The sequence below is a fragment of the Fundulus heteroclitus genome, chromosome 17 (genome assembly GCF_011125445.2).
Source record: "Fundulus heteroclitus isolate FHET01 chromosome 17, MU-UCD_Fhet_4.1, whole genome shotgun sequence".
Classification (NCBI taxonomy): Eukaryota; Metazoa; Chordata; class Actinopteri; order Cyprinodontiformes; family Fundulidae; genus Fundulus; species Fundulus heteroclitus.
Genome location: NC_046377.1, coordinates 16,919,900 through 16,947,655, shown reverse-complemented (window position 1 = coordinate 16,947,655; position 27,756 = coordinate 16,919,900). Strand labels below are relative to the sequence as shown.

The 27,756-nt window shown below is 38.9% G+C and overlaps 1 protein-coding gene across 5 annotated transcripts in view; it reads left to right on the top strand.

Annotated features, from left to right (window-relative positions):
- The window catches only part of dgki (diacylglycerol kinase, iota), a 106,030-nt gene that overhangs the window by 64,700 nt on the left and 13,574 nt on the right, over positions 1–27,756 (top strand). The window contains exons 4-27 of one of the 5 annotated variants that reach the window (XM_036148835.1): positions 530–601; positions 774–830; positions 939–1,004; positions 1,084–1,152; positions 3,094–3,210; positions 3,555–3,629; positions 6,071–6,166; positions 6,479–6,561; positions 7,922–7,982; positions 8,069–8,182; positions 12,263–12,388; positions 12,866–12,944; positions 13,276–13,331; positions 13,973–14,035; positions 17,476–17,549; positions 18,744–18,855; positions 18,964–19,050; positions 20,513–20,625; positions 21,253–21,315; positions 25,548–25,648; positions 25,757–25,836; positions 26,081–26,125; positions 27,243–27,312; positions 27,697–27,737. In XM_036148835.1, the coding sequence (XP_036004728.1) occupies positions 530–601; positions 774–830; positions 939–1,004; positions 1,084–1,152; positions 3,094–3,210; positions 3,555–3,629; positions 6,071–6,166; positions 6,479–6,561; positions 7,922–7,982; positions 8,069–8,182; positions 12,263–12,388; positions 12,866–12,944; positions 13,276–13,331; positions 13,973–14,035; positions 17,476–17,549; positions 18,744–18,855; positions 18,964–19,050; positions 20,513–20,625; positions 21,253–21,315; positions 25,548–25,648; positions 25,757–25,836; positions 26,081–26,125; positions 27,243–27,312; positions 27,697–27,737 (1,920 nt within the window). Of the gene's footprint in view, positions 1–526; positions 602–773; positions 831–938; positions 1,005–1,083; positions 1,153–3,093; positions 3,211–3,554; positions 3,630–6,070; positions 6,167–6,478; positions 6,562–7,921; positions 7,983–8,068; positions 8,183–12,262; positions 12,389–12,865; positions 12,945–13,275; positions 13,332–13,972; positions 14,036–17,475; positions 17,550–18,743; positions 18,856–18,963; positions 19,051–20,512; positions 20,626–21,252; positions 21,316–25,547; positions 25,649–25,756; positions 25,837–26,080; positions 26,126–27,242; positions 27,313–27,696; positions 27,738–27,756 lie in introns of all 5 variants that reach the window. The other 4 variants (XM_036148834.1, XM_036148837.1, XM_036148836.1 and 1 more) reach the window with 4 other exon arrangements.

The window sequence follows — 27,756 nt, the reverse complement described above, 5'->3', positions numbered from 1 at the left end:
TTCCGTGTTTAGAGGCCTTTATTATCATTTTTAAAACATTTTTTTTTAGCTTTGATAGGTTCTGAAGATGAGATGTTGTTATTTTAAGATGTTACCCCTTAAGTAATTTTGACTGTTCTGTCAAAGTGTAAATCTTTATGCGCTGGAAGCATTTTCAGCTGTCAGGCTGAAAGTTACAGTTTATTAAAAGAAATACCCAAATTAACCAAGCTTCTTCAACACCATGCAACAAAACATAAGCCTAATTGGCTGTTTTTTGTTTTGTTAAATTGTCCCTCAAGCATTAAATGCTGCGATATGAACGTGACCCCTCAGACTGGAGAGGAGACGCCACCATTATTAGGCATCACTATTTTAGTAAAAATGAAGAGTTTGTCACAGAAGGCAAATTGCTCTCTGGCATCTTAGCCGTTTGTTTGTACTTTAGTAGATGCATCATGTGATAAATGATTATATTGTATTGTTTTTTCCCCCCACACTGCTTGTATTTCTTACTCTGCCGTGTGCTCCCTGTGTGTCCTTTAAGAAGTCGGCCCCCCGGAGGAAATGTGCCGCCTGTAAGATCGTGGTTCACACCGGCTGCATAGAGCAACTAGAAAAGGTACGGCGCACCGACACCGACACGCTCAAGCTGTTCATCCTTCACGCCCGACGTTTATTTCTTTTCAATTCAATTCAAATCCAACCTTGTGCCGGTGAAATTCTGCCGAGCCACATTTAGGCTGCAGATAAACGCTTTCAGACTTATAAACGCGGCGCGTGTCTCTGTTCAGATTAACTTCAGATGTAAGCCGACCTTCAGGGAGGGAGGCTCCCGATGCCTCAGAGATGTGAGTGTTTCTGAGTGTCTTCATGTCAACGTCTGTGTGTGTGTGTGTGTGTGTGTGTGGCTACAGACGTGAGGAGTCACAGCTCTGTGTGCGATTATCTGCCAACAGAACGTACTGAGACACCACTGGGTCCACAGGCGACGGCAGGAGGGCAAATGTAAACAGTGTGGGAAGGTGGGTGCAGTCAGACACAGAAAATGTTCCTGCCGTCCTTATCCAGAAATAAACTCACCGCGAATCTTTGTTCTTTCAGAGTTTCCAGCAGAAGTTCTTCCACAGTAAAGAAATCATCGCCATCAGCTGTTCTTGGTGTAAACAGGCTGTAAGGAAATATTTAGAAGGCCGAAACTTAAAGATGGATAAATACAATAGTCCTCACTAAAGAGTAACCTTTCTGTTGGGAAATCTTAGGTTTCTAATGAATATTAAGGTCTTGGTGTTTTTAATTTCATCTTTTATCAAAGGTCAGTAAAAATCTCTTGCGCTCCTCTTTTATTGCAGTTAAAGAATTTCACCCTGAGAAGTGCAGTTTTCAGAGAGGATTTTAAAAAAGCCTCATCGTTAGACATCATTTTTGTTTTTTTACTGCTGGCACATTTCTCTGCCCACGAGTTAGTTTTCTCCGACAAGATTGACAAAGTTGTAGCATAGCCCCCAGCAGGATTTAGGCTGAAGCGGATCGTTTCTGTGTTAATTTGGCCTTATGTTCCCAGTAGAAGAGGAAAAAGACCCACAGCATCACAGCTCCTCCACCATACCTTAACATTGGGCGTGATGGATTTCCACAAATTCATTCTTTGTTTCACAGCAGACCCACCTGGAGTGTTTGTTGGCAAAAAAAAAATCTATTTTAGTCTCATGTGACAAAAGAAAGTACTAGAAATATTTAGCAAACACCATATATTTATATGTTTGTCCTGGTGGGATAGAGAGTATTTCCTGCAACGCCTTTCCTCACATAGTGGGCTTTCGGGATGGTTTAACCTCCCTTACCATCCTCTTCACTGTGTGCAATAGCAAGACAACACCAGGTTTCTTGTCCAGCTTTGTTTGTTACAGTTTCCAAATCTTTTTAACCTTTTAAATTCTTGCTCTAACTGCAGTTATGGGCAAGTTTATTCACGTGGTTATTTTCTTGTAACAGTTTTGTTGTCCGATGAAGACCAGCATACATCTGGGTCCCTTGATTCTGTCTGGTCTTCCCCATTTTGAAGAATTATGTCCTTAAGAGACAGGAAGTCATGAAATGTACTAATGGTTTATTCAGTTTAGCTCCATTCAGTGTGGGGAGGTTTAGTTTTGCCACCTTTCTTAAGTAACAATTTCTTAATATGGGACATTTTCCACGATTAGTAAGTGCTCAAACTAAAGGCTGTGAGATATTCTACGGCAACCTACTAATTTTATGGCTTTTTTAAGCAACTTGTTTTGGAAATAAAGTTCATAAAAGGACATAAATACTTGAATCTCTTCATCCCAACAAATAACCCTCCAGTTTAGCTTTTGTGCTCAAGCACAAGAAATAAACTTTTTTTTATTTTTATTGAAAGACATTTAAATCTTGTCGACCACTGATTTCTCTTAACGCCCAAACTGTTTATGGCCGCGGCGTTGCAGCACCTTTTCACTGACCCACTTGCACATGAATAGTTGTTATAAGCAGTAAAATACCAGAGAGTGGCACGATTTTTACGTGATTAGATGGAAACTGGTGGGCAAATTGAGACATAATCATGCTTTAAAAAATAGCATAAAATTGCCTGACTGCAGACACGGATCTAAAATACTATGAGGTAAATCTTAAAACACAAAAATGGCTTTACAATCAATTCAATTCAATTCAAATTAATTTTATTTATATAGCGCCAATTCATGAAACATGTCATCTCGAGGCACTTTACAAAGTCAAAATCAGTCAGATTATACAGATTGGTCAAAAATTTCCTATATAAGTGAACCAGTTGATTGCTTCAAAGTCCCGACAAGCAGCATTCACTCCTGAAGAACCGTAGAGCCACATGGAGAGTCGTCTGCATTGTCTATGGCTTTGCAGCAATCCCTCATACTGAGCAAGCATGAACAACTTCAATCAACAACTTGCCTGCAATAAAATCCTTACATAACTTCTTATATAAGTGAAACTGTTCTTTGCTGATGTCCATTGGTCTCAGACTTGAGTCATTACGCTCATGTGTCTAATAATCAGTAAAAATGAGAAAAGAAAATACATACAGACAAATAAAAGTTCATGTCTTTCTTCCAGTTCCACAACAAGGTGACGTGTTTCATGCTGCACCAGATCGAGGAGCCGTGTTCTCTGGGGGCCCATGCGGGAGTCATCGTGCCTCCCTCCTGGATCATCAAAGTCAGGAAACCACAGGTGTGAAAGCAGAGCTCCAAAACCAGCACTTTCCCCGAGTTAACAAAGTTCACCAGCTGTCATCGGCGGACGATAATGCAAAGTGACCTCAGTGGGTCTAAATTTGAAAAGCGGCCTGTCAGAGGCTTGTGGATATGAAGCGATGTGATGTGACGTACGTTTGATCTCTGAGGGAAGTCTGAGTTTACGCCTCGGTTAGAGCCCCCCCTCACACACGCACCAGTGCTGAAAAACGTCTCCCGCAGACAAGTCGCATGCTTCGCTGCTCTTCTAATCAGCGTCAGGATGGACGTGGTGACAGCGAACTAACCGCTGAACTCTCTATGTGTGTGTCTGTGTCCCAGAGCTCACTGAAGAACTCCGCCAGGAGGAAAAAAAGGACGTCTTTCAAACGAAGGGCGAGCAAGAAAGGACTGGAGGTGAGTGGAGGAATGCTCCTGTTGATCCGCTGGCCAGTAAACGCACCAGCAAAGAAAATGTGTTTATGGTCTTTATAGAGCTTAATAAGGGACGTTGCCATTGTTAAAACAATATTTGAAAATGTAAATTGTTGATTCTGAATTTTAAGAAGTTTTTTTTTTCTTGTTTTTTTTTAATAATTGTGTTCAAGGTTTATACAAGTTTGAAATTTATCGCAGTATTTTTTAATCAATTCTCTCTCTGTCTCTCTCTCTCTCTCTATATATATATATATATATATATAGATAGATAGATAGATAGATAGATAGATAGATAGATAGATAGATAGATAGATAGATAGATAGATATAGATAAAAAAATTATCATGGTTAAATATATTTTTCTTTTTTAGTTGCTTTTTAAAAGCTGCATTTAAAAAGCTACACAATCTATTATGTATTTACATTGCTGTTTCTTCGAGAAAATAAATTAAACACCAATTAATCATACAATTATGTGTTCTTTTTTATTCAAAATATGTTTTTTATTTTTTATATTTCTGATTTTAAGACAACATTTTTTTCCATGTTTTCTTTCAATTGTACTGTTTTGTGTTTCATATATAAATACATTTTATGGCCCTTATTAAACTCCATATTCTTTTAGTTGCATTCATGCAATAAATGAAGTATTGAGATGAGAGATAATCACTGATAATAAAAAGACAGATATATTGATTCAGCCTTTTTAGTGCAGATATTTATGATTTTCACTTATATTTACTGAAACTAAGCATTAGGGGAGGTTCAATCTGTTTTTTATAATAGGAAATATTAGTTTATATTAAATAATGGGCTGAAACTGACTTTGCTTTTCTAACTTTATTAAAAAATGAAACGTGTTACATGTGTCCAGTCTGAAAAAAACTGTATAGATAGATAATGCTAAACTCATAACGCCAAATATCAATGCGTCTATAATGCTATGTTTGATGTTTGTCATGGAATATTAAAAAAGGACCAATATCAATAAGGGCTTTTTGGAGATCCAAGCAAAAACACACCAGATCTGACCTTTCACCGTCAAGAACTGGTTTTCATTAAGCACCTTCTGAATGTACTTGATTGACCTTTAAGATTTAACCACAAGGACCTCTTTACCCAGGTAAATGTTACCCCAAATATTCAGTATTAGAATATTTTCATGACTTTGACGTTTTAGCTTAAAAAGATTTGTCTGAATGTCTACATATATATATATATATATATATATATATATATATATATATATATATATATATATATATATATATATATATATATATATATATATATATGTGTGTGTGTGTGTGTGTGTGTGTGTAAAAATCTGTATATATTTCTAATCGTTTTTCACTTATTAAAAAATTGATAAAGCTTTTTTTTTTATCTGTGGTTAGTCATAACTTTAACTTGTGGTTAATGGGTTAAGGTTTTTTATTTTGATTGTTTTTCAAAGGATTCATAATGTTTGAATCCTGGAATGTGAGAAACGCTGAAGTCTGGAAGTAGTTTAATTTACGGTTTCTTTACATTATTGCTCGGCCCTGCGTGTAATAAATGTTGCTAATAAAAACCGAAGGCATCCTTCTGATTGGCTCCTGAAAAAACCTCCTCTGATTGGCCGATTAGTCCCTCCTGGCGACTCCCTACCCTGGAAGCTAACAGCTACCATGAAATTCTGCAACTTAAATAGAAACAACAAAAAAGAACCATAACCAGCAGGAGGTTCTCTTGAATATGGTTCTTGATTTTAAGATTTCTTTTATATGAGACCTGACATTTTTTTCTGCAACTTACTTACATTTACCTGCACCTTGCTTCTAATTTTTTTTTTATGAAGGATTGAAGGGGGCTGTGATTGTTTTTGTTTGGGTACCAGAATTTAGAGACAATTATAAAACCTGAATCATTACTTTGAAAGAAAGAATTATTCCCTCTTTCCCCACTGACAGGTTCTAAAACATCAATGTATTTGTAGAGCTGTCAGTTAAAATTATGAGAAAATGGTGGCTATATTACCATAAGCAATTAAATTGTATGTTCGTTCCCTCCACAGCAGTTCATCCAAAGGTTTTTCTGTGAATGAAAAAGTACTACTGCCCTACCAAGGCCCTTTTTTGGGTTATATTCTTTAATTAACAGTGGAGAAAAGTAGAAATCCACGTAAAACGGCATTTGATCATCAGTGCAATGCGCGGAGGTAACTTCTAAACTTTTGTTTTTGCCTCAAACCAGTGGGTGGTCGGGCAATTAATTGTGCAGGAAACCATAGGAACTTTCTTGGGTTCTTTGCTAAAAATCTATGGGATGGATCCACGTTTTATCGACTGGGATTTTTCTCGTCCTCCTTGCTCGGCCCCCTTTGAGACGCTTTGATTTGGTTTTCTTTTCACTTTTTAAAATGTGGTTTCTCTCTGTAGGACTCCAAGTGGCGTCCGTTCATCTTGAAACCCCTCCCTTCCCCTCTCATGAAGCCCGTCTTGGTTTTTGTAAATCCCAAGAGCGGGGGAAACCAGGTGAGGGAACTTTTCCCATCTGTCATCAACTAACAACATTTAAAAGCCCGCCGTGAGTTCAGTCAAACCGACATCCCCGATTCTGGGTTCTCTTATTACGCATCTTATTAAGATGATCTCCTATCATGATTCTTTTTATAGATTATATTCTGGGAAACATTGAATTTACTGTTAAATCTGAGGTCCTCTTCAGTCTACATAATGTACATAATATTTAACATCATGTCCAGTTTTGTTGACGGTCAGTAATTCTAAGTTATACCATTGATGATAGGAATTTTAAAGGACGTTTATACATGTCTGTACCTGCAGGGTGCCAAGCTGTTACATATGTTCATGTGGATCTTAAACCCCCGACAAGTGTTCGACCTGTCCCAAGGTGGACTCAGAGAAGCGTGAGTAATGTTTTCTTCCCAGCTCTTCATCTTTGTAACCTGACTCTATCCAGATTGATATCGCTCCGCTTAGCTCCACTTACATCCATCTGGGACATCTCCCATAGAGAGTGATTTCTCCAAACAATTTTATTGTCCAGCCAATCAGGACGCAGGGCTGGAGTTTCATAGATGTGACGTAGTGGAGAAGCGACCGTGAGACTGTTTTGATTCAGACAGCAATGGCGGCTCACATCGAGGAAGCAAGCGTTAACATTGATGCTGCTATTTCTTCCGTGTTGTCCAATCTACCTAATATTGTTTCATTAAAAGAACATCAGAGAACGGCTCTGAAGGCTTTTGTTGGTGGAAACCATGTTTTCGCCATTTGGCAAGTTTTGTTTTTTCCTGCGTCGCTCTCATCAGCGTCACGGGTTAGCTTCGGTGTGAGTGGTTGAAATAGCACGTCGATAAAGATGACAGACAAGTGGCTTATCCAATCATATGCAAGGATTTTTTTAAAATGTCCAGCCTTCAATAAAGGTAATTCCTATGGCGATGTCCAAGATGGATGTGAGTGGAGTCAGGTTATCATCTGTACCTTTGAGCCCCAACCCAGTGCAACACCCTGAGATCTGCAGAGCTTTTTATGCTCTGCTCACAGAGTTAACTGCTGTGTGATCAAATGACAGCAATTTAAAATCAGAGCTTGTGATTTGAGCTGCGTCCGGCTTTTACTCAAGCTGGAAAACGTGGAAAGTCAAAGATATGACTAAAGAACTTCACAGATATCGGGATGTCTCGCAAAAGTGGAAAATATTTGTATTTCTTTACTTTACTCCCTGTTCCATCCATTCATTTATCTGACAAATTAACAAAGTGTCTATTATTTTTTTATCCTGTCCATTTAACTAGTATGCCAATATTAAATATTAGGAGTAATCTCTCAGTGGGTCGCATTCGCTCTTCAGTCAGACAGTTTACAGCAAGGGAGATTAAAGTTAAAACTGACACAATCTTAATCATCGTTTTAGGTGTTATAAATGGTCCTGGGGTCTCCAACCAACCATACCTCTGAGAAATAATCCGTAGAAAACTTTTTCACAGCTTTGTAAGTTTCAGGCGACTCAGACATGCAACCAATTTGCAGTAGATCTGCCTGACAGCATCAGGTATACGTGTCTGTTTCTCCTGACCGCGCATAGAAACGGCTTATTGCAGCAAAGGTAAACCAATAAAACTTTACCAGGGTTCAAACTCACAGATAACAACAACTTAGACCTCTAAGCCATCAGTCCCAAAAGGTGCATAGAAACAATGCAGATTTTTAAGGTGCTACTTCTGCAGTTATCGCTCATTCACTGCATGTTTAAATTCCCAGGTTGGAATTGTATCGCAAAGTGCCAAACCTGAGGATCCTGGCCTGCGGTGGAGACGGCACAGTAACGCTTTGCTTTATTCCCTTTTCATCAGTTCCTTTTTCTCTCCCCTCCCAAGTTCCTGAAGGTTTCCTTGCCTCTCTCCGTAGGTGGGGTGGATCCTCTCCGCTCTCGATGAGCTGCAGATGAATCCCCAACCTCCGGTCGCTGTGCTTCCTCTGGGAACAGGAAATGACCTCGCCAGGACGCTCAACTGGGGTGGGGTGAGTTTCCAACCTTGAGTTCTGTTGCACTTGATGGCAAAAGTATTTTTTTTTTTATCCTCCAGTTATTCAAATGCTATTCATACAGCAGGTGATATTCATCAAGCAGCAGCTAAGGAAATGTGTCTAAGTCACTTTTTTTTTTTACCTCATGTCCTGATTTTCATCTTTACCTCCCCTTCACCTCCGGGAGTTACAGGGAAAGCCACATTCCAGGATGTCTGAGCGCTCTTCCGGTGCACTTCAAGCCTTGACCCCTGTGTGACTCCCTCCAAGCTGTTGACACATCAAGCTTATATGTTACCAGTTTCCTTTCAAAACCCTTTTTGCGTTAAATATCATCAAGTTATCACAATCAAAACTAAATTAAGAACATTAAATAATCAAAACATATGCATCTCCAGTGGTGAAATTGAAATTAAGAGAAAACAGCGCAGGCACCATGATGGTCTGGGGTTAGTTGGCTGTGTGATTGAACGGGGTGGACTGGATTAGGAGTCTGTGCATAGCAATCATCAAGTCTTCCCACAGGTCCTTAATTAGATTTAGGCCTGAACTTTGACTAGGCCGTTCTAACTCATGCACATGCTTGGATCTAAACCAGGGGTGTCAAACTCATTTTGGTTGAGGGGCCGCATACAGCTTAATCTGATCTCAAGAGGGCCACACTAGTAAACTCATTGCAAGATTAAATAGAACTAATAAAAGTGGACTTGTTGTTGATTTTTATATTAAATTAATTTCACTTTTACACAATATATTATGAATAACCTCAGCGTTTTTAAGAAAAGTATGTGCAATTTCAACAATACTTTTACTCAGTTAAACATTTAATCGTGCATTATGCATAAGAACTGATCACAGTGATTATACAATGTTGAAAAACATTTATTCACTTTTTTTGGAACTTAAAAACACTGTCCTACACGACAAAATACATCAAACAGATAAAAATTAAGAAATAATTAAAATTTTTCCATATCTGAAGCTCAGTGCTACCATCTGCTGATTAAAACACAGCGCCCCTCGTGGACAATATAGGAACTGCATATTTTCAATTAAACGAAGTACATGTTTTTTTCAATAATTGTTTTATCATTCTCTTCCTTTTATGTCCTCTGTTTTCACCTTTTCTTTTTTTCTTCTTGTTCTTCCTTTCCTCTCCTACTTTCCCATTGTAGTGTCCATATCATTTGAGATAATCCCCGCATGAATCATAATAAAACTATTCACATTCATAAATCAAGCGGAGCACTATGGCAAAATCAGTACTGCTCCACTTGTGAAAGTCAAATCTGATGAGCTCTTTTTGGCATTAAGACAACAATTCTTATTGCCACATTGCTAGACAGGACACTGGATTTATTTATTTATTTATTTTTTTTAATAATAATGATAATGCATTTAGCCACAGAGCCGGACTAAATTGTTCGGCGGGCCGGATCCATATGTTTGACACCCCTGATCTAAACCATTTCCTTGTACCTCTGGCTGGAAGTTTTGGATCGTTGTCCGGCTGGAAAAGGAACCACCACTGCAGTCTTTTGCAGCCTGTTTTCTTCCAGGATTGGCCTGTATTTAGCTCCATTCTGCTTTCCATTAAAAGCTGACCAGCTTCCCTGTCCCTAATTAAGTCTATCATCCCCTAGCAGGATGCTGCCACCACCAAGTGGATGGTGTGTCCAGGGTACTATGGCAGTGGTATTTCTCCCCCACTCATTGCTTCAAAAACTTCCATAAGGGCCAGATTTGATGAGTTCTCAACCAATGTGGATCTCTGCAGCTCCTCCAAAGTGACTGAGCCTCTTGGTTGATACAACCACCCAGCCACTGTACCTTGACTGATTTCTGTAAATAAATCTTTTTTTCCACTTAAAACTTACTAAAATCGTCGAACTTCATGCATACCTTGTGAGAAAGCAAAGGTCTGTTTCCAAACCAGATGCATTTGAAACATGGCCAAGAAGCAGTGCTGCTGTCTTATTAGAAAAATCCAATATCTCAGCTGCTGCTTTTTGCATTTTCAAATATCTCCTTGTATGAAAGGGCAGCATTTCTGTTCTTTAAATTTTTTTAAGTAAAACCTTTTTGAGACCAAGGCGTAATACGTTTCTGTACAAGTAGATATTTGAGTCAAGGATTAAGAAGAATTATTTTTAGCGGTACAGATAAGCCGTTTATGTAGCTCCTCTGTTATAAAGGCATAAACGTGACAGTGTTAATAATAGCATGTCAGCAGAGGGTAATTGGTAACACATTTTTTTTAATTACCGGAGTACTCATCTCAATAAGAACGAAGCTGTTTGATGAGCTGCTGGTTCTCTGTGCTGATGCAGCGAGGACATCCAGATGACTTTGGCAGCTCGGCAGATATTTCTGATACATGGAGAGATTGACGCTCTGAGAGAAGATTAGACTGAGAGACAATTTCTGGCACCATATGTGCAAGAGCTCTGCCCTTTTCATCCTCTGCGTATGTCTGTCTGCATCACTCCTTTTGGTTTGCTCTTCTTTCCCTCCAGTCTCCTAAACCCTTCTTACCTAATTTCCTTCATAGTTTTTCTTTCATTCCCTCTTTTAGATCAACTGATTTATTTCTCTTGTCTTTATCTGTTCTGCAGCTCGGTATTTAAGTGAGGTTGTCCTTTTTTAGGTCTCTACAATTACTGCGTCCTTGAGGACATCAATCTGTTTGCAAAAACATTGCAGAGGTCCTGAAGGACTATACAGGGGCATCTGAAAGCATTCGAATATAATAAAACTGTTATTTTATTCAAAAAAATTCAAGGTGAAAAGTGAAACCCTTGCATTTTAATCTTCTGTGAAACTTAATGGAGACCTTTGTGTACCATAATTATCAAAACTATATAATTCAGTGAAATAAATCTGAGTTTTACATTTTGAATTGAGGTAAAAGTAAATAAATAAGTAAACCTTATTTATTCACCACCTTTCACGGGATAAAAACCACAAAGGGCTTTACAAAAAAACTACCATAAGGACATAAGAGAAGAGACAAAACAGCATAAATGCAACATTTTACAGCAGAAAACTGCTTAAATAAATGAGATATTTATAGTTGGGGTTAGTTTTATATAAGTTTGGATTGAACTCAGTGGTTATAGCTTCAATACAGCTACTGATCTCTAATAATCACATCCAGACAGGTGTACAGATTACGCTGTTATAGTAAAGCCGGTAAAGGATGACAGGTTCATCAGTGGTTAGTAATGCTTTCCTTTGTGCACTAATTGAGAATGTCAACAAACTAAAGAGAGTGTGAAAACCTCCTGTTTAGACAACAGTGAAGGGAAAAGGCTGATTAGGGCTGCAGAATATATATCCTCATCACAATATGAGTGTCAGCAATATTTGTATCACACAAGCTGTTGGAAATTATGTATTCAAATTGTCAACATTATGTTATTCAGCCTGTTGTTTTTTTTTTTGATGCACACAGATTAAATGATTCAGGACAGGAGCAATGAAAATGTTAATCTACCACACCTGATGTCATTAACACAGTATTTTACAATTATATCAATATAGCAGAAATGGCCTGCCAGAGCAGTTATATCGGTGGGGGTAAAGTGTCTCATGAAGGATCTGTGATGCTCTGGGGTTCTTTCTGTGTCAAAATCCCAGAGAAATCTATTTGAAACATCACAGTTTATGTACATATTTGAAGGTTTTGAAAATGGGCCATCACTGGGCCTTTCAGCAGGAAGAGGATCTGAAGCATGCAGAAAAATCAACGCAGAGATGGTCAACCTGACACAAAGCCGAGCTTCCTCCATGCCCATCTCAGTTTTAAAACACGAATCCTTTAAAAAAAACTTTTGCTCTGAGATTATAGTCTTGCCGTAACAAAAACGGGCTGCAAGTATGAATTCTCAAACATCTGCACCTAAATAAGGAGACCATTTAATGCATTGAAAGTTTTTAGCTCACAAAAGCTGTTGAGATTAGGAGTAGCCATACCCAATAACGGAGCATAAAGTTAAAGCACATCGTGTTTTGTAAAATGTAAACGCTCCTGCTATCTTCCCGTTGACGTGTTTTTGTTTGTCACTGCGACAGGGTTACACGGATGAGCCCGTGTCGAAGGTTTTGTGTCACGTGGAGGACGGTTCGGTGGTGCAGCTCGACAGGTGGAACCTGCTGGTGGAGAAAACATCCGTCCAGCCGGAGGAAGGCACTCAGAAGGTCAGGAATCAGCGCAGAAGCTGGGCTGCAATTGCTGATAAGTGGGATTTTGGTTTCAATCCCACAGTGGAGACAAAATTACAGAACAAGGATTATTTTGTTGCATTTTTAATGTTTTATCCATTTGAATCATCTTACCAAATATGAAGTGGAAGGTGATACCATTCCTAAGGAAATTTCCTACTATACTTCTCGTGCGAGTTAAAAATAATCTGCTTTAAATCTGGTTACTTAATCAGAAACGTCACTGTGCAGCTTACTGCTGATGAGTTCCAGGAGTGCTCTGAATTTACACCACCTTTGTCGTTCTCCATGCCGCTATAACACGACTTTAAAGAACAGTTAGATATTAAAACATATGTTTTAGAAACAGCGTGATGGCTGGCTGCGATAGCTGTGTTTCAGTCAGGATATAACCTCAGAAAACATTTAAAAAAATTTATGCGTTGCTACTTGTGATGTTTTCTATTCTTGCAGCTTCCTCTGAATGTTTTCAACAACTACTTCAGCCTCGGCTTCGACGCTCACGTCACCCTGGAGTTCCACGAGTCCAGAGGTCTGTCTCTCGTAAAAGTTTTCACGCCTGTTGGGATTTTTCCCCCCATTACTACAAGGTTCATTGTATTTTATTGAGGTTTATGTGATTAAAAACAACTTTAAAACCACGTATCACTCACACTTTGAAATAATGCCCAGCTTTATGTTTGTAAAATCTCAATAAAATACTAAGTCATAATTTGTTTCTTGTCACATCACAAAATATTAGTGTTCAATAGGTATGAATACTTAATCAAGCCCCTGATATTGTGTTGTCAAAGTGTAAATGCCTCTATGTTTGCTGTGTTCATTTATATTTTCCTGTTTTTTCCTGCTTTGTTGTCGTCCAGAGGCCAACCCGGAGAAGTTCAACAGCCGCTTCCGCAACAAGATGTTCTATGCAGGCGTAAGCGTCCTACATGGCAAACTGTTTACATCGGTTGAGACGCACCAAAGCTAAAAAGGCTTAAAAAAATAAATAAATTGTTTCCCCTTTGCTGTAATTCTGTCTTAATGACAGCCAGACCCTGGCAAGAAAGGAGGAACAGTAAACGATGGGAAATTTCACTTGAAAACAACGTTTCGCTCCGAGGAAACTTTGATAAAACACAAAATCTGTCTAGTCGTTCAAGGGAAAGCTTCTGTGTTTTGCATTGATTTTCCTGTCATTTATCCATAATGAGCAGCGTGACTTATGCAATATTCATCCTGTATGCTCTCTAAACAAATGTCATGTCCTTAATAATTCATCTGACCTTCATTCTGAGAAAAACTGAATAAACTTGTGATGCAATACCAATTTTCCGTTATGTATTTCTCTGAAATCAGCTTTAAAACGTGAGACCGACGTAATGAAAATCAGGATATTAATCTAGTTGACTTTTGTTTTCCTGCAAGACATGAGCTGAAAGCCAGAAATGATGGGCGAGAGTTGAAGCGGAAACGTAGAGAGGAGTCATCTCTTTTTAATGAGGGAAATGTAATGGACTGTAATTCTGTTTGATTTCTTCTTTCTGTTTATCCGCCTGGGTGTGTGTTTGTCTGCAGGCTGCATTCTCAGATTTCCTCCAGAGAAGCTCCAGGGACTTGTCCAAGCACGTCAGAGTGGTGGTGAGTGTTAACACAGTCTTCCTCTCTCGGCTCGTATCGTCTTCCGTGTCGACATGTCTGGATCGAGTGATTAAACGGGCCGTCCTTCAACTTCTCTTTGGGGTTGACCGTGCGGAGGCGTCCCCTTTTAACAAAAGCCCCAATGGGGTCTTTACATAAAACCACATAAAACCTCCTTATGGCCGGTTAAAATAAATTCATTGAAATAAATCTCCAGTGCCTCAAAGCGTGTCTAAACTTGCTGTTTTGTCCAGTGACACCAATGAGGACAACAGATTACAGCGGACACACTCATTAAGTTGCTTTACTGAATTAAACAGTGTGGTTTCCATGTTATGGATCCCATCAGCCAGACGCCCAAATTCATTAAAATTTCAGTCCAGATCAGATGTTTGCTTGTTTTATTCCATCCTCGGCTTTTCTTTCTCACCTGGTTTATACTACACTAAAAAAAGAGAACTAAAAATAATAATAATGTATTTGCCCTTGATTTGAGCCCCTAAAATACGATAATTAGAAATACTGCACTTGAAATAGGGTGATGGAGATGAATTGTTCCTATTTTAAGTGCAAAAATCTTTTTCCATTGGCAAATAGTCATATTTATCTGCTCAAATCAAGGAAAAATACTTTAATTTCAAGAAAAAAAATCTTATTTTTAGGTCTATTTTTGCAGTGTTAAGTGACCCAGCACGGAGCTCTCATCAAATGCATTTGTCATGAGAAGTTTATGTCCATCATATGCATGGATATATCCCCTTTTCCACTGAAAGTCCGGGATTTAGGAACCTGGCATTTCTTTTACCACTGCTCTGAAAGGCCGCAGAAAATGTGTTTAACTAATGATGTATGGTGAACTTGTGAAGAAAACTGCAATACACCTCCAGTCCAGAGGGGGGCAGTAATGCGCAACTATAGGCATCACCAGCTGTTCCTGCCTTTATCTCAGCGTAACTTCCGTTATCTAGCAAACGTGACAGCGTAAAGCACCGAGCTAAAAACGTTGCACGACTGTTGCAACTAAGCGATATGTTGAAAAAAGGAACAGATATTTCAGTATTACAGAGCTATATTCTCACCTAAAAGCATCATACAAGTTTATTTTGTGTCACAGACAGTGTAATATATCAAACTTTAACCATAGATTTGCTCCTCCGTTTGTACAATCACTTCAACACCGCCCCTCACATATATCAGGGTGATCAGAAAGTCCCACCCCCAGAGTAGGACCTTCTCTCCAGGAACGTGGACCCGGCCAATTGAAATTACTCGGTTAAAATTGAATGGAAACGTGGCAGATGATTGAAACTTTGACACAGTTATGTGTCCCAGCAAGACGTGATCTCAAGCATCTAAACCAGGGGTGTCCAAACTTTTTGCCATTGGGGCCAATAATGTTCATGTTATCTTTTTTTAATCAAAATGGCAAAAACCTTACTTTAATGAAACAAGCAATCTAGTCTGATTTCTGCAGAAAAGGAATCTGTAAATCATTTTAGATTTGAAACATAAAAATACTATTGCAGGTTCGCCTGGCAAACAATGTCCTCAACTATTTGGGTTTTTCTGTTTTTTTGTTTTTGTGTGTGTGTGTGTGTGTGTGTGTGTGTGTGTGTGTGTGTGTGTGTGTGTCTGTTTTCAGCAACAATAACAGGTTTAATTTGGGCTCACTCTTGCTTTATTTTACCAAGTGAAATATATGGGTGCACCCAAGCCTGCCTTTTGGTAAAACATTTGTGGTCTTATTTACTATTAACTTAAAAGCAAAAATATGGCTGACAAAAGATAAAAAAGATGTTGTGGCACCTTATTCTTCCCTTTTTAAGAAGATTTTAATTTGTCTATTTTTTTCAAAAGGCCTTGTATCAGTCAAAATTGCCCAACTTTTTAAAAGTGTTATCGCTTCAACCATCTGAGCTGGCAAAACCAAATTTAGGCCATTCTTGAACTGTGATTCAGGGTCGCCCAAAAGCATTCAGAAGGCCACTAATGGCCCCCGGGCCACACTTTGGACAACCCCTGGACTGCTCAGTATCTAAAGTTTCCATTTTGCAGCAAACACACGTTCAACTATAGATGCCAGGATTTCAAGTGAGTCTGACGACTTTGTGGGCAGCTCTCCTAAATTTCTCCATTTGCTTCGTGCAGTGCACCGGTACCTCTGGCAGCAAAATGGTCTCGCAGCGTGATGTTACCACCGCCACGACACCACCACGACAACTGGTGCCGCGTTCTTGTAATTTGAAGCAGGAACTGATTCTGACCAGGAAAATGTTCTCCAGAAGCCTGTTGGCTTGTCTATGTGGAGCTTGAAGGTCTTCATTTTGAAGAAAGGGCTTCCTTTTCGCAGATGCCCTCTCAGTCCATAATGACGTCACTCTGGCTTCAGTGTGGGTACTGCAGGCTCCACTTGATGGCAGATTTGACCCTTAGAGGTTCAGGATTCAATCCGGACCATCTTTGCCCCTTTTATTTGGCCTTAGGGGGACAGTTCAGGCTGAAGGGTTTAAATATAAACGTCAGGAAAAAATGCACCAGCTGTCTATCATGGCGGTGGCATCAACAGGCTGTGGGGCTGTTCGGATGCAATAATCAAGATGGAAGACTCCAAGTTCTCCATGGATCCTTAGCTAGATCGATACAGGAGGTGTTAAAACAGGACAATGATCCCAAACCGTCCCAAAGTGCAGCTCTGTTAAAGACTTGTAGGCTTAAAAGCTGAATACATGCCAGGAAACCATCCGATTAAAGTGAACTCTGCCATTTCTGTCTAGAATAGTGGTCAAATATCCTGGCAGAACCACTTCAACCGCTTGCAGACGGCTACAAAAAGCATGTATTTCTGGTGCAGCTCATTAATTTATACCAGTAACAATAGATGTGTTTGTATATATTTGAGCTTTTATGTTTAATCATGACGTTAACTTCAAACTGTCAACGTCAACAGCAATGTTATTATTCCCATTGGGCGCCATTCTGGTTTTTAAAGTCACTCAAATATTCTGTTGTTGTTGTACAATAACCAGAGCTAGCAACAAAAGAATGTCTCATATAAATGATTAGAACCCATTAATTACGATTGTATTTGACATCCTAATGTTAGTATAAAATTAGCCCAGTTTTAACCTTCAAACGGACCTAAAAGGAGTAAAAGCTGTGGCTGTGAAATCTGTGCTTGGATTAAATGCTATAACAGTAAAATTCTCACTTACAGTGAGTTGAATTAAAAATGTTTTACCGCGCCAATCACTTGCTGGCGTTTAGGAGCTCCTGCTGCTCAGAGCTTTGTCTGATCTGACAGTCCAAACCAGGAGCTGAGCCTAATGTTTAAGCAGCCTGTCAGAGTCCCTGGCAGGTCTACGTGTGTAAATCAAACGCCGGTTGTGACGTTCGACCCTTCAGCTCTGCAGCCATGACTCTTGTTCTCTGTTTCCCTACAGTGTGACGGAACGGATCTAACGGCCAAGATCCAGGAGCTGAAGTTTCAGTGCATCGTGTTTTTAAACATTCCCAGGTCAGGTCACTAACAAATGAATGCCAGCCTATTAAAGATTTTACCCGTTTAAAGTCTCAGATTTACAGCTATGCTCAAGAAAAATGCTGTAAAAAATGCTGTAACCGGGTTTAATGTTATTTTACATTTTCTGTGCTGGATTTTTGCTGCACACTCTTCGCCAACATTAGTATTTAAGGTGATCAAATCTAATAAAAATAATAATAATCATCGAAAAAGTATGAATATTTAATAACTTTAATAAAGAAAAATGATAAATAAATAAATCACACAAATCATCACATTACTTGTTTATTCTATTCAGATGATTTTTATTGCTTGTAGTGTATTTAATTGTTGAAGCAGCTTTTTTAGCTATCTATCTATCTATCTATCTATCTATCTATCTATCTATCTATCTATCTATCTATCTATCTATCTATCTAATTTAGGCATTCATTTATACATTTATATAACTATCTTATAAATATATCCTTGTTTTTTTTATCCTCTTATGCTTTTTTGATAAAAGCAAATATTCCCTAAAATATGAATTTCAATAGGTGATTGCAGCTAATCAACAAATAAATGAAAAATCTCCACAACTTAGATGAGTCAGGGTGATAAATGAAGTGCTGCGACACAGGACTGTAGAATGAAATAAAGTAACTAATGAAATAATTATATATGCTTTGATTTATTTTCAGGAAACTTTTTTATTATTGTAACATTTAAATAATAGATGCTTATTTTTATTCATTTAACGTTTGTATTTTATATGAATTATCAAGTGCACATTTTTTTTTAGAATCTTTTTAGAAATTTTTATTGTTTTTACTTTTTTGGTGGATTTTTTTTTTTTAGTAAATAACTGAAACATTTCAGTTGTGGGTCTCCTGTTTTACAGGATGAAAACTTTCAAAGTGAGTCCTTTCTACTTGATTGCAGTGGCCTCTTTAAAAGAAATCACGAGACACTTCAGCTCGCTGTTGAACCGAGCCAGATTCCTTCAAGTGGCCTCTTCTTAATTGGGTTCAGTGCTTTGACCCTTTTGTTGTTGGCTGCAATGTCTTTGAAGAGGATTCTTGCTCTCAGGAGGCGGCAGAGGAGTGTCCACTCTGGTGGCTTTATTGCCGACGGTGCATGGAGTGCCTCCTGACAGGCTGGTGAAATCTCTGCGTTTGACCCGTGGTTTGAAATGTTGTGGGTGTGCAGGTACTGTGCTGGCACCATGCCGTGGGGAAACACCGGTGACCACCGAGACTTTGAACCGCAGCGCCATGACGACGGCTGCATTGAGGTTATCGGCTTTACGATGGCTTCACTGGTGAGGAAGACGCGGAAAAGGAGAGCCGCGTGATTAAAAGAAGACGCAGAAAGACCTTCAGGGTTTTTTTTATCGGTTTGCACTTTACGTGTTTGTCTCGTCCACCAGGCGGCGCTGCAGGTCGGCGGTCACGGTGAGAGGCTTCACCAGTGCAGAGAAGTCGTCCTCACCACCTACAAGACTGTACCTGTTCAGGTAATATGTGGTTACGTGTGATGTCCACAGCCGACCAGCAGATGTCAGCGTTGTGACGTAAATACTTTCCTTCAGGCTACAAATGTCTGTAGAGGGAGTAAAGCAGCTTCTTTAAAGTCTGCGCATCATATTTCTGTCATCTGATCTGGTTTACTATCTGCTGTGGATAAATTTTTAATAAAGTAGGCCATGTATATTAGCAGCAAACTCTTATTATACATTATTATTATTTTCCAAGATAAACGACTGAGCATTTGGTGCACACGTACTCTGCCACTCATTGTTAATTATTTAATAAACTTAAATCACAACAAAGACAGAACAGTGCTGCTGCTTGCCTAACTCGTCTTCTCAGTCTCTCCATTTTTGTCCTTTATGTGTCTCATGCTCAGCAAAGTGATAAAATTATATTTATTTTTTTGTATTTCCGCACTTTTTTGCACCTTTTTTCTGTCTCTCTTCCCCTATTAGCCTATCCATCCATCCTTCCATCCATCATCCTTCCATCCTTCATCCATCCTTCATCTATCCTTCCATCCAGCCATCCATCCATCCATCATCATTCCATCCATCCTTCCATCCATCATCCATCCATCCATCCATCCTTCCTTCTATCCATCATCCATCCATCCATCCATCCTTCCTTCTATCCATCATCCATCCATCATCCTTCCATCCATCCTTCCTTCCATCCATCATCAATTTTTCCATACATCCATCAATCCTTCCATCCTTCCATTCATCCATCCATCATCCATCCATCCATCCATCCTTCCTTCTATCCATCATCCATCCATCATCAATCTTTCCATCCATCCATCCATCCTTCATGTATCCATCCATCCATCTTTCCATCCATCCTTCCATCCATCCTTCCATCAATCCTTCCATCCTTCATCCATCCTTCCATCCTTCATCTATCCTTCCATCCAGCCATCTATCCATCATTCATCCATCCTTCCATCCATCCATCCATCCATCCATCCATCCATCCTTCCTTTCATCCATCATCCATCCTTCCATCCATCCTTCCTTCTATCCATCATCCATCCATCATCCATCCATCATCCTTCCATCCATCATCAATCTTTCCATCCATCCATCCTTCATCTATCCTTCCATCCATCCATCCATCTTTCCATACATCCACCCTTCAATCCTTCCATCCATCCATCATTCCATCCATCCATCCATCACTCCATCCAATCCATCCATCCATTCATCCTTCCATCCATCCTTCCATCTAATAAATTCATAGGCACATTTTCTTTAAGCTTTAAACTAGGGCTCCACACTGTCAATAAAAGACGTAACTGTGATACTGTTGCTGAACATTTTGTTGTCAATAAAGTTTTTGATTAACTCCCTCCTTACTGTCTGTTCCTACCTACAGCATTAAACAGCAGATCTGTAAGGAGAACTAATATTGTTGCTGTTTCCCCTGTCCTGTGTGTGCCTGCAGGTGGACGGTGAGCCATGCAGACTGGCTCCATCCACTCTGCGCATCTCCCTGAGAAATCAGGCCAACATGGTCCAGAAGAGCAAGAGGCGCACGTCGGTGCCCCTGCTCAACGAGTGAGTCACACACACACACACACACACACATAGATAGATAGAGACGGATGAACTAGGCCAGCCCTGTTATAGAGAAAACCAGCCTCAGCTCTCACTCAGTGAGTCACACAATCTGTTTAGTGAGCTGACATTCACTCCTCTCAACGTCTCTCGTCAGATCTCCAGATTTGTCCACGATCAGAGGAAGGGACACGTGCTTGATTAAATGAAATCCTCAGATATGTGGCGGCGTGGTTGTACAGCTGAGGAGACATTTGTTGGTTTAACATCCTCCATCCCTCTAGCATCTCCGTCTCCCGTATTAAGTTTACAAATGTAAATGTTAGTCTATTTCCTGCTTCTTGTAGCGAGCGTGCATGTGGTAGAAAGAAGACTAGCTTCTCGACGTAGCATTTAGCATCAGCGCGATGGGACTGTGCTATCAATGTTTGTCGACTTACCTTTTGGGATTTTCTCCATCTTTCCCTCCTCCTCGCCATCCTTTTCTTTTCTTTTTTTTTCTTCATCCTCCCAACACACTTATCCCACTTTTTTTCTTTTTCTCTCCCGTTGTCGTCTCTCTTCACCGCCATCCGTCTGTCCTCTCTCCCGTGTCTGTCGTGTTTGTCTGCGTGCGTGCGGCCGTAGTATTCAGAAGGTGTGTGCAGCTGATCTGCGCCGCCTCTCTGCTCCCCCCGACTCCTTCTCTGTGTAAGTACCTCTAACCCCTGTTCTGTCGCTGGATGCCCGTGTGTCTATCTGTGCACGTCGGCACAAATGAAAAGGTGCTGTCGTGTTTTTGTCCGTCAGGTTTGACCTATATTTGAAATACATTTTTGCCAAAATCACTGCACCTTTTTTTTTTTTTTTTTACAGTTTTATTTAATCATCCTGTAGTGTGCAAACGTCTTGAATCACCCCTCATTGCTTCATGTCTTGCCTCCAAAAAGTATTTTGTTGAATCTTTGATACGCAGCACTTGACAGGGCTACTTAAGTTATATTTATGGATTTAAATTCTTTAAATTCTCCAGTCTCAAATCTATCAGTAATCAATCCCAAAAATGTATTCTTCTCAATTAGAAAGCTCTAATAACCCTCTTTAGTTAATAAAAGAAAAAATATTTTCACAATATTCACACTGGAATTGAAGTTAAATAATTTATTTGGCCCTCTTTGCTAATATAATCAAGAATTAGCTGATTATTACATCAAAATATATAGTAGTGAATAGTTAAGTAGCGAGCCAAAACTAACTATAAACTGCCTAGATCACAGAGTGAGTGTCCAGAGTATCGTTTGCTAATTTAGGAATGGACGATAATTCAATAACAATAAATATCGATCAATAAACGTATATCGATGATAGAAAAAAATGGTCAGTAAAAAGTTCAATAGAATAAAAGTTTTCCTTACTAATGCGTTCTAGCCATGTAGGTTAATATTATGATATATAAATATATGTTTTGAATTTGTTGATAATTATCGATATCGATCAATATGATTTTTATATTATTACCCAACGTACAGTAAACAAAAACTCAGGCAGTGCCAGACTCCATTTATGAGTCTCGCTCAAAAGATGAACACAAAAAGAAAATACAAACACTCAAACAGGGTAAGCTTAAATTTACAAACCCTGTTTTGATTATTTTAGCTCCAAAATACTATATAATAATATATTTACTGCTGGAGGCAGTGATCTGAGATCTGCACAAAAACCCAGGAATCCGATTATCTTAAAAGCCTACTAGCTGAATAAGATCGTTCATGTTAGGAAATACTTTGACACATATACTAAATAAAGCTTCAGGGACACAAACATGGCATGATTCGACAATCCCAAGAACGCAATATGTTAAATTAATGATTATTTCAACTCAAGCTAATGTCATAATGAGGGTCTTCTGTACAGGCCTTGTCAGACTGGTGAAATGAGCCCAACAAAAAAATCAGTTTTCACTTCAAAACAACACACTTTAGCTAAAGAATATAGTATTTCAGCAACAATAAGGTGATTCCTAAAGAGATATTGGTTGAAAACGTGTTATACAGTAGACAGTCGACTGAAGGATGGTGCACGGTTAAGCCTATTTTAGTACAGAATGAGCTTTAAATTACCATCCGGGCATAAATATATATAAAAAAAAGCTTGAAACCTTATATAAAATTCTCAAAAACAAATATTTGTATTTTAAAATATTTAACTTAACTTACAACTGACCAATAAGGTGAACTTTCAACCACTTTGCTGTTTTCATTCGCTCACAATTTTAGCCTTTTTTTTTATATTTGTGATTCTCTCCGTCTTAATCAGTTCAGAAACGTATCAAAACATATTTAGACCAGAAAAGCTTTATAGTTTATGAAAACTTTTCTCTGATGAAAGTATTTTAAATTTTTTTCATGATATTTAATTGAATCCGTCTACAAGTTCGTCAGGGTTTGTTATTGAAAACATTTGCGTTGAATCAATCTCTAAGAAGAAAAGCACACATAAGCTTAGAAAACCTTTTCAAACATAAAGTAGTAAAAAAAAAAAGCATCTAATATGGTTTAAACTGTGCTGTGCTGTGTTGCCTGTAAGTGTCTGTCGTGTCCAGTCTGTGTACTGAAGCGAGGAAGCGTGCGGCGGCATGCTGACGTCCTCTCAGTGGGCTTCCGCCTCTTGTCTTGATCTTTTCCTGCTGTCGTCTCGTTAACTTTACTGTGAGCTCTGCTTTTATTAAATCTCGCCTCAATGTGATGTCCGTGCCCTCTCCCCACAAAGAATACTTCCTCATATAACATCTGAGAGAAACCAAAGTCAGGTTATTTTTAGTTTTTCTTCCTTAAAAGGCAAGAGGTTGAGGTGCTGCGGACAGTTTCCCCAGGTTGTTTCGCTCCCTTTCTGGCATCTCTTGAAACGTCTCAAGGCTCTACGAGTCAAACCAGACAGCAGGAATTACATGTTGCTGAAAATGCCATTCAAGTTCAGACTTAGCTGTGATCTGTGGGTCTACGAGTGTCTGTGCGTGCATGTTGGCATAAATGCAAACCATATACAGTACCTCCCCGAAGTATTCAGGCCCCTTTACATCACGTTGCAACCACGAACCTGAGTGTGTTTTATTGGGATTTTAGGTGACAGTGGGAGAGAGATTATGCATGGTTTTCGACATTTTACAGATAAAAATCTGAAAAGTGTGGCGTACATTTCTCTTCACCCCCTTTAAAGCAGATATCCTTCGATAAAATGCACCTACATCCATGAAGTAGACGTCAACTAATTAAAGAATGGATTCCCTTGTGGCGCAGTTTAAGCTCAGTATAAATCCAGATGCTCTTTAAAGGCCTCAGACGTTTCTTAGAGAAAATTGTTGAAGTGCGGGGATATTTAAAGCAGGATTAGCTTTTAAGACAATATCCAAAACAATGAACATCTCACAGAGCTCAGTTCAGTCCATCCATGGAACAAGAATGCCAAACATGTGGAAGAAGAAGAAGAAATATTTGTTATTATATCATCTAAAACAGGGCTTCCCAAACCTTTCTGCCTGCAACCCCCAAAATAACAGTGCCAGAGAATATGATATCCATAATAATATGATATCCATGATATTCTGACTTTATTCTTGTAATTTCCCTCCCAAAAATTGTATTAGGTCTATTATAGAATAAAGACAATTCATTATTGGCCACAGAGGAGTACATTTCTACAAAAGAAATGGTGAAATAAAAAAAAAAATTATTTCACAAATTTGCGAGAGAAAAAAAGACTTGGATGTTCTCTGATGCCAAAAGTCTTACATTTTCGAGAAGCAAAATATTTTCCACATTTAAAGGCATACATCTCCTATATTAAAACAAGTATATATCTGACATTGTAAAGTCAGGAATTTGAATCATAGCTTGGATCATCTCGTGACCCCCATGTGGTCTCTCGCAAATACCCAGGGATCCCAACCCTGTAGTTTGCTACAATAAAACTTGAGTTTTGTCTGTCTTAATGATCATTTTGGGTTGGAGTTAGAAACAGATGAATAAAAACTCGTTCAAACATCACAAACCTGAATTTAACAGCTTTTTTCACCTCGAAACCTTTTTATTTCTTGGTTTTAAACTGGACCCACGGTTCCTCACCTAGGTCCTAAATATGTTTGTTAAGGTGCCAAAAGTTCGAGAAATAGCATTTTACCACAATGCAGAATTGGTTTGATTATATGAGCTAAAAAATAATTTAACTAGGTGAATATTTAATAGGTAAATGTCTAGAAATAATCTAGAATATTGAGTCTGAAAATGTCCCAAATGTTAATAAGAAACCAAAAAATAACACCATATACCACCACTGTATGGTGGTGGCAGCATCATACTGTGGGGATACTGGTCCTTAGCAGGCAGGATAGAGTTGATGTCAAGATGAGTGGAGCTGCCTGTTTGATAAAACAAAACCACAATAAAAAAAATATAAATTTTAACACGGGAAACAATAATTAAAACATTTGACTCAATTGAAATTACTTAAAAACAAGGGGAGATTGCATAAGAAGATTTCTCCTATTTCTTTCGATTGTCCCCCTCTTTGATTATCCTTGGCTGATGTTTGTTTGATGATCTGAAATATTTAAATATTAAATATGGGAAAAAACAGAACAAATCTGCACAGGGGGCAAATACTTTTCCACATCACCATGTGCTCACCGCACTTTTACAATTAATTTTTTTAGTCATTAGTTAACAAAAAATCAAAAATTCAGATATGATTTTTCCTTCTTCTTCACAAATTGAATAACAAAATAGAGGTTTGCGGTTGTAACGTAAAAGGAAAATGTGCTAAAGTCCTGTGGGGTGTGATTACTTTTGCGAGGGACCGTATGCGCCCTTTTTAACGTGTGTGTGTGCTCGAGCATGTCTGATCTGTTGGCGTGCACATCCATGCACCGGCATGTTCTTCCCTTGCAGTCCACACGCGGTGCCGGACCGTTTGCGGCTCCGGGTGAATCGGATCAGCCTGCAGGAGTACGACAGGCTGCAGTACGACAAGGAGCGGCTGCGAGACATCTGTAAGGCTCTCTGTTTCCCGCTTATTAAACAAGTAACCAAAAGGCCATTTAAATCTGCCACTGAGAGGAAAAACTTAAAAAAAAAAAGTGTCTTGTTGCATTTCCCAGCGATCCCAGTGGGCATTGTGGTTGTGCGGGGCGACTGTGACCTGGAGACCTGCAGGCTTTACATCGACAGATTGCAAGAGGCAAGTTTTCATGCTCATCGTCGACGATTTAATTTCTCTCCTCTGTCTCCTTCTCTTCGTCATTATTGCATGATTCTGGTTATTAATGGACGCCTCGGTGAACTCGGAGTGTCTCATGAAGCTGTTTGTCTCATGTGGTGAAAGCTTATTTGACTTTAACATGTGTGGAAGTTTGTGTTTTTCCCCCCTGTCCAAGTCCTTCAGCTACTTGTTAACCTTCAAACCTGTCTGCTGTGCCTGCTAGGATTTACACCAGGCGCCATCTACTGGCCACAGAGTGCATTACCAGGTACATGAGCTACAGGGACTATTTTTTAGCCATTTAGGCCTTTAGTTGCAGATTTGTTTGGACAAAGGGCTTAAGCGACTTTCTATGGAAAATGTTGCATCCTTTATAACGAGGAATTAAACTCCCCCAAAACTAACTTTTAGAGATTTACACCCGTATTGCCTACAGATGCTATTTGTTGCATATACAGTTTCTAGGCAGTCTGAAAAAGGCTGAATTTGATGTTATTTGTTCTCCAGATCTGCATAAATATGGAAGTAACATTATTTACAGACATTATTTCGCTATCCCCTTGCCTAAATCCGGCCTCTTTCTTTTGTTTCTCGCTTCCTTCTTTTCATCATTCCTTTCTCTATTCCTTTCATTCTTCCTTCCTTCCCTTATTTTTTCTGTTTCTTTCCTTTTTTCCTTCTTTCCTTCCTTCTTTACTTTCTTCCTTGCCTTTCACTTTTTTCCTTTCCTCAATTCCTCCTTCCTGCTCTTCATTCCTAACTTACTTGCTCAATTCCTTCCTTCCTTCCTTCCTTCCTTCCTTCCTTCCTTCCTTCCTTCCTTCCTTCCTTCCTTCCTTCCTTCCTTTTGGTCCTCCTTCTTTCCCTTCTTCTTTCTTCCTTCATTTCTTTCTTTCCTTTTTTCCTTCTTTCCTTCCTTCTTACTTTCCTTTCTTGCCTTTCACTTTCTTCCTTCCCTCAATTCCTCCTTCATGGTCTTCATTCTTTCCTTTCTTCCTTGTGATGGTGTTTCTTACATTCCTACTTGCTTCCTCTCTTCCTCCCTTCCTTCTTTTCTTCCTTTTGTCCTTCCATATACCCTTTCTGTTTTATTTTCCTTCATTGTGTCCTTCCTTCTGTCCTTGTGTCTGTCCTTGCTTCCTTTGATGCCTTTGTTTTATTTAATTTTTGCTTCCGTGAGCCTTTCTTTCATTCCCTTCCTTTCTTTCTTCTCCACCTTTTGTGTTTGAATTTTGAAATATTTTTATTTATAAGAACGATATGCGGGAATCCCGTATAGAAGCAGGTTTACTGTGTCTTTCTCTTCATTAGCATTTAGGCTACATTTATTTTTAATGTAATAAATTATAGTTCAATAATAAGAGAGTTTTTCTTTATACCTGCAGGATGAAAACAGAGGAGTCTCCATAAGCAGTTCAACCAGTAGACTGTCTCCTAACTGGAGCTTCCTGGATTGTGAGTTCCTCAACACTTCACATGAAGGCAGAAGTTGAACAAAAAAAATTTATATGGAAAACATTCTAGTTAGGTTAACCATGAAACAAAGAATGAATGTATGGGGAAAAAGCTCCTCATTTTCACAAAGTATCTGTAATCCACGTGTCAAAAATGCATAAATCTACAGCTTTTATTGCTACAGCAGCAAAAGAAGAATAGTTTGCAAATCTGCAACCAAACGTGAATCATTGTGGAAGTTACTATAATTACGTTTAATTTCAAACCCATTTTATTTTATAGGCTATAATTAGAGAAAGAATAAAGTAGACGTATAAAGACATACAGTTGAAATGTAGTTTCTTTAAGTTTAACTGTATCTTTATGCACATCTTCTCTTTTCAGCTACATCAGCGGACCGCTTCTATCGCATAGACAAGGCTCAGGTAAGTGATGACATTCAGA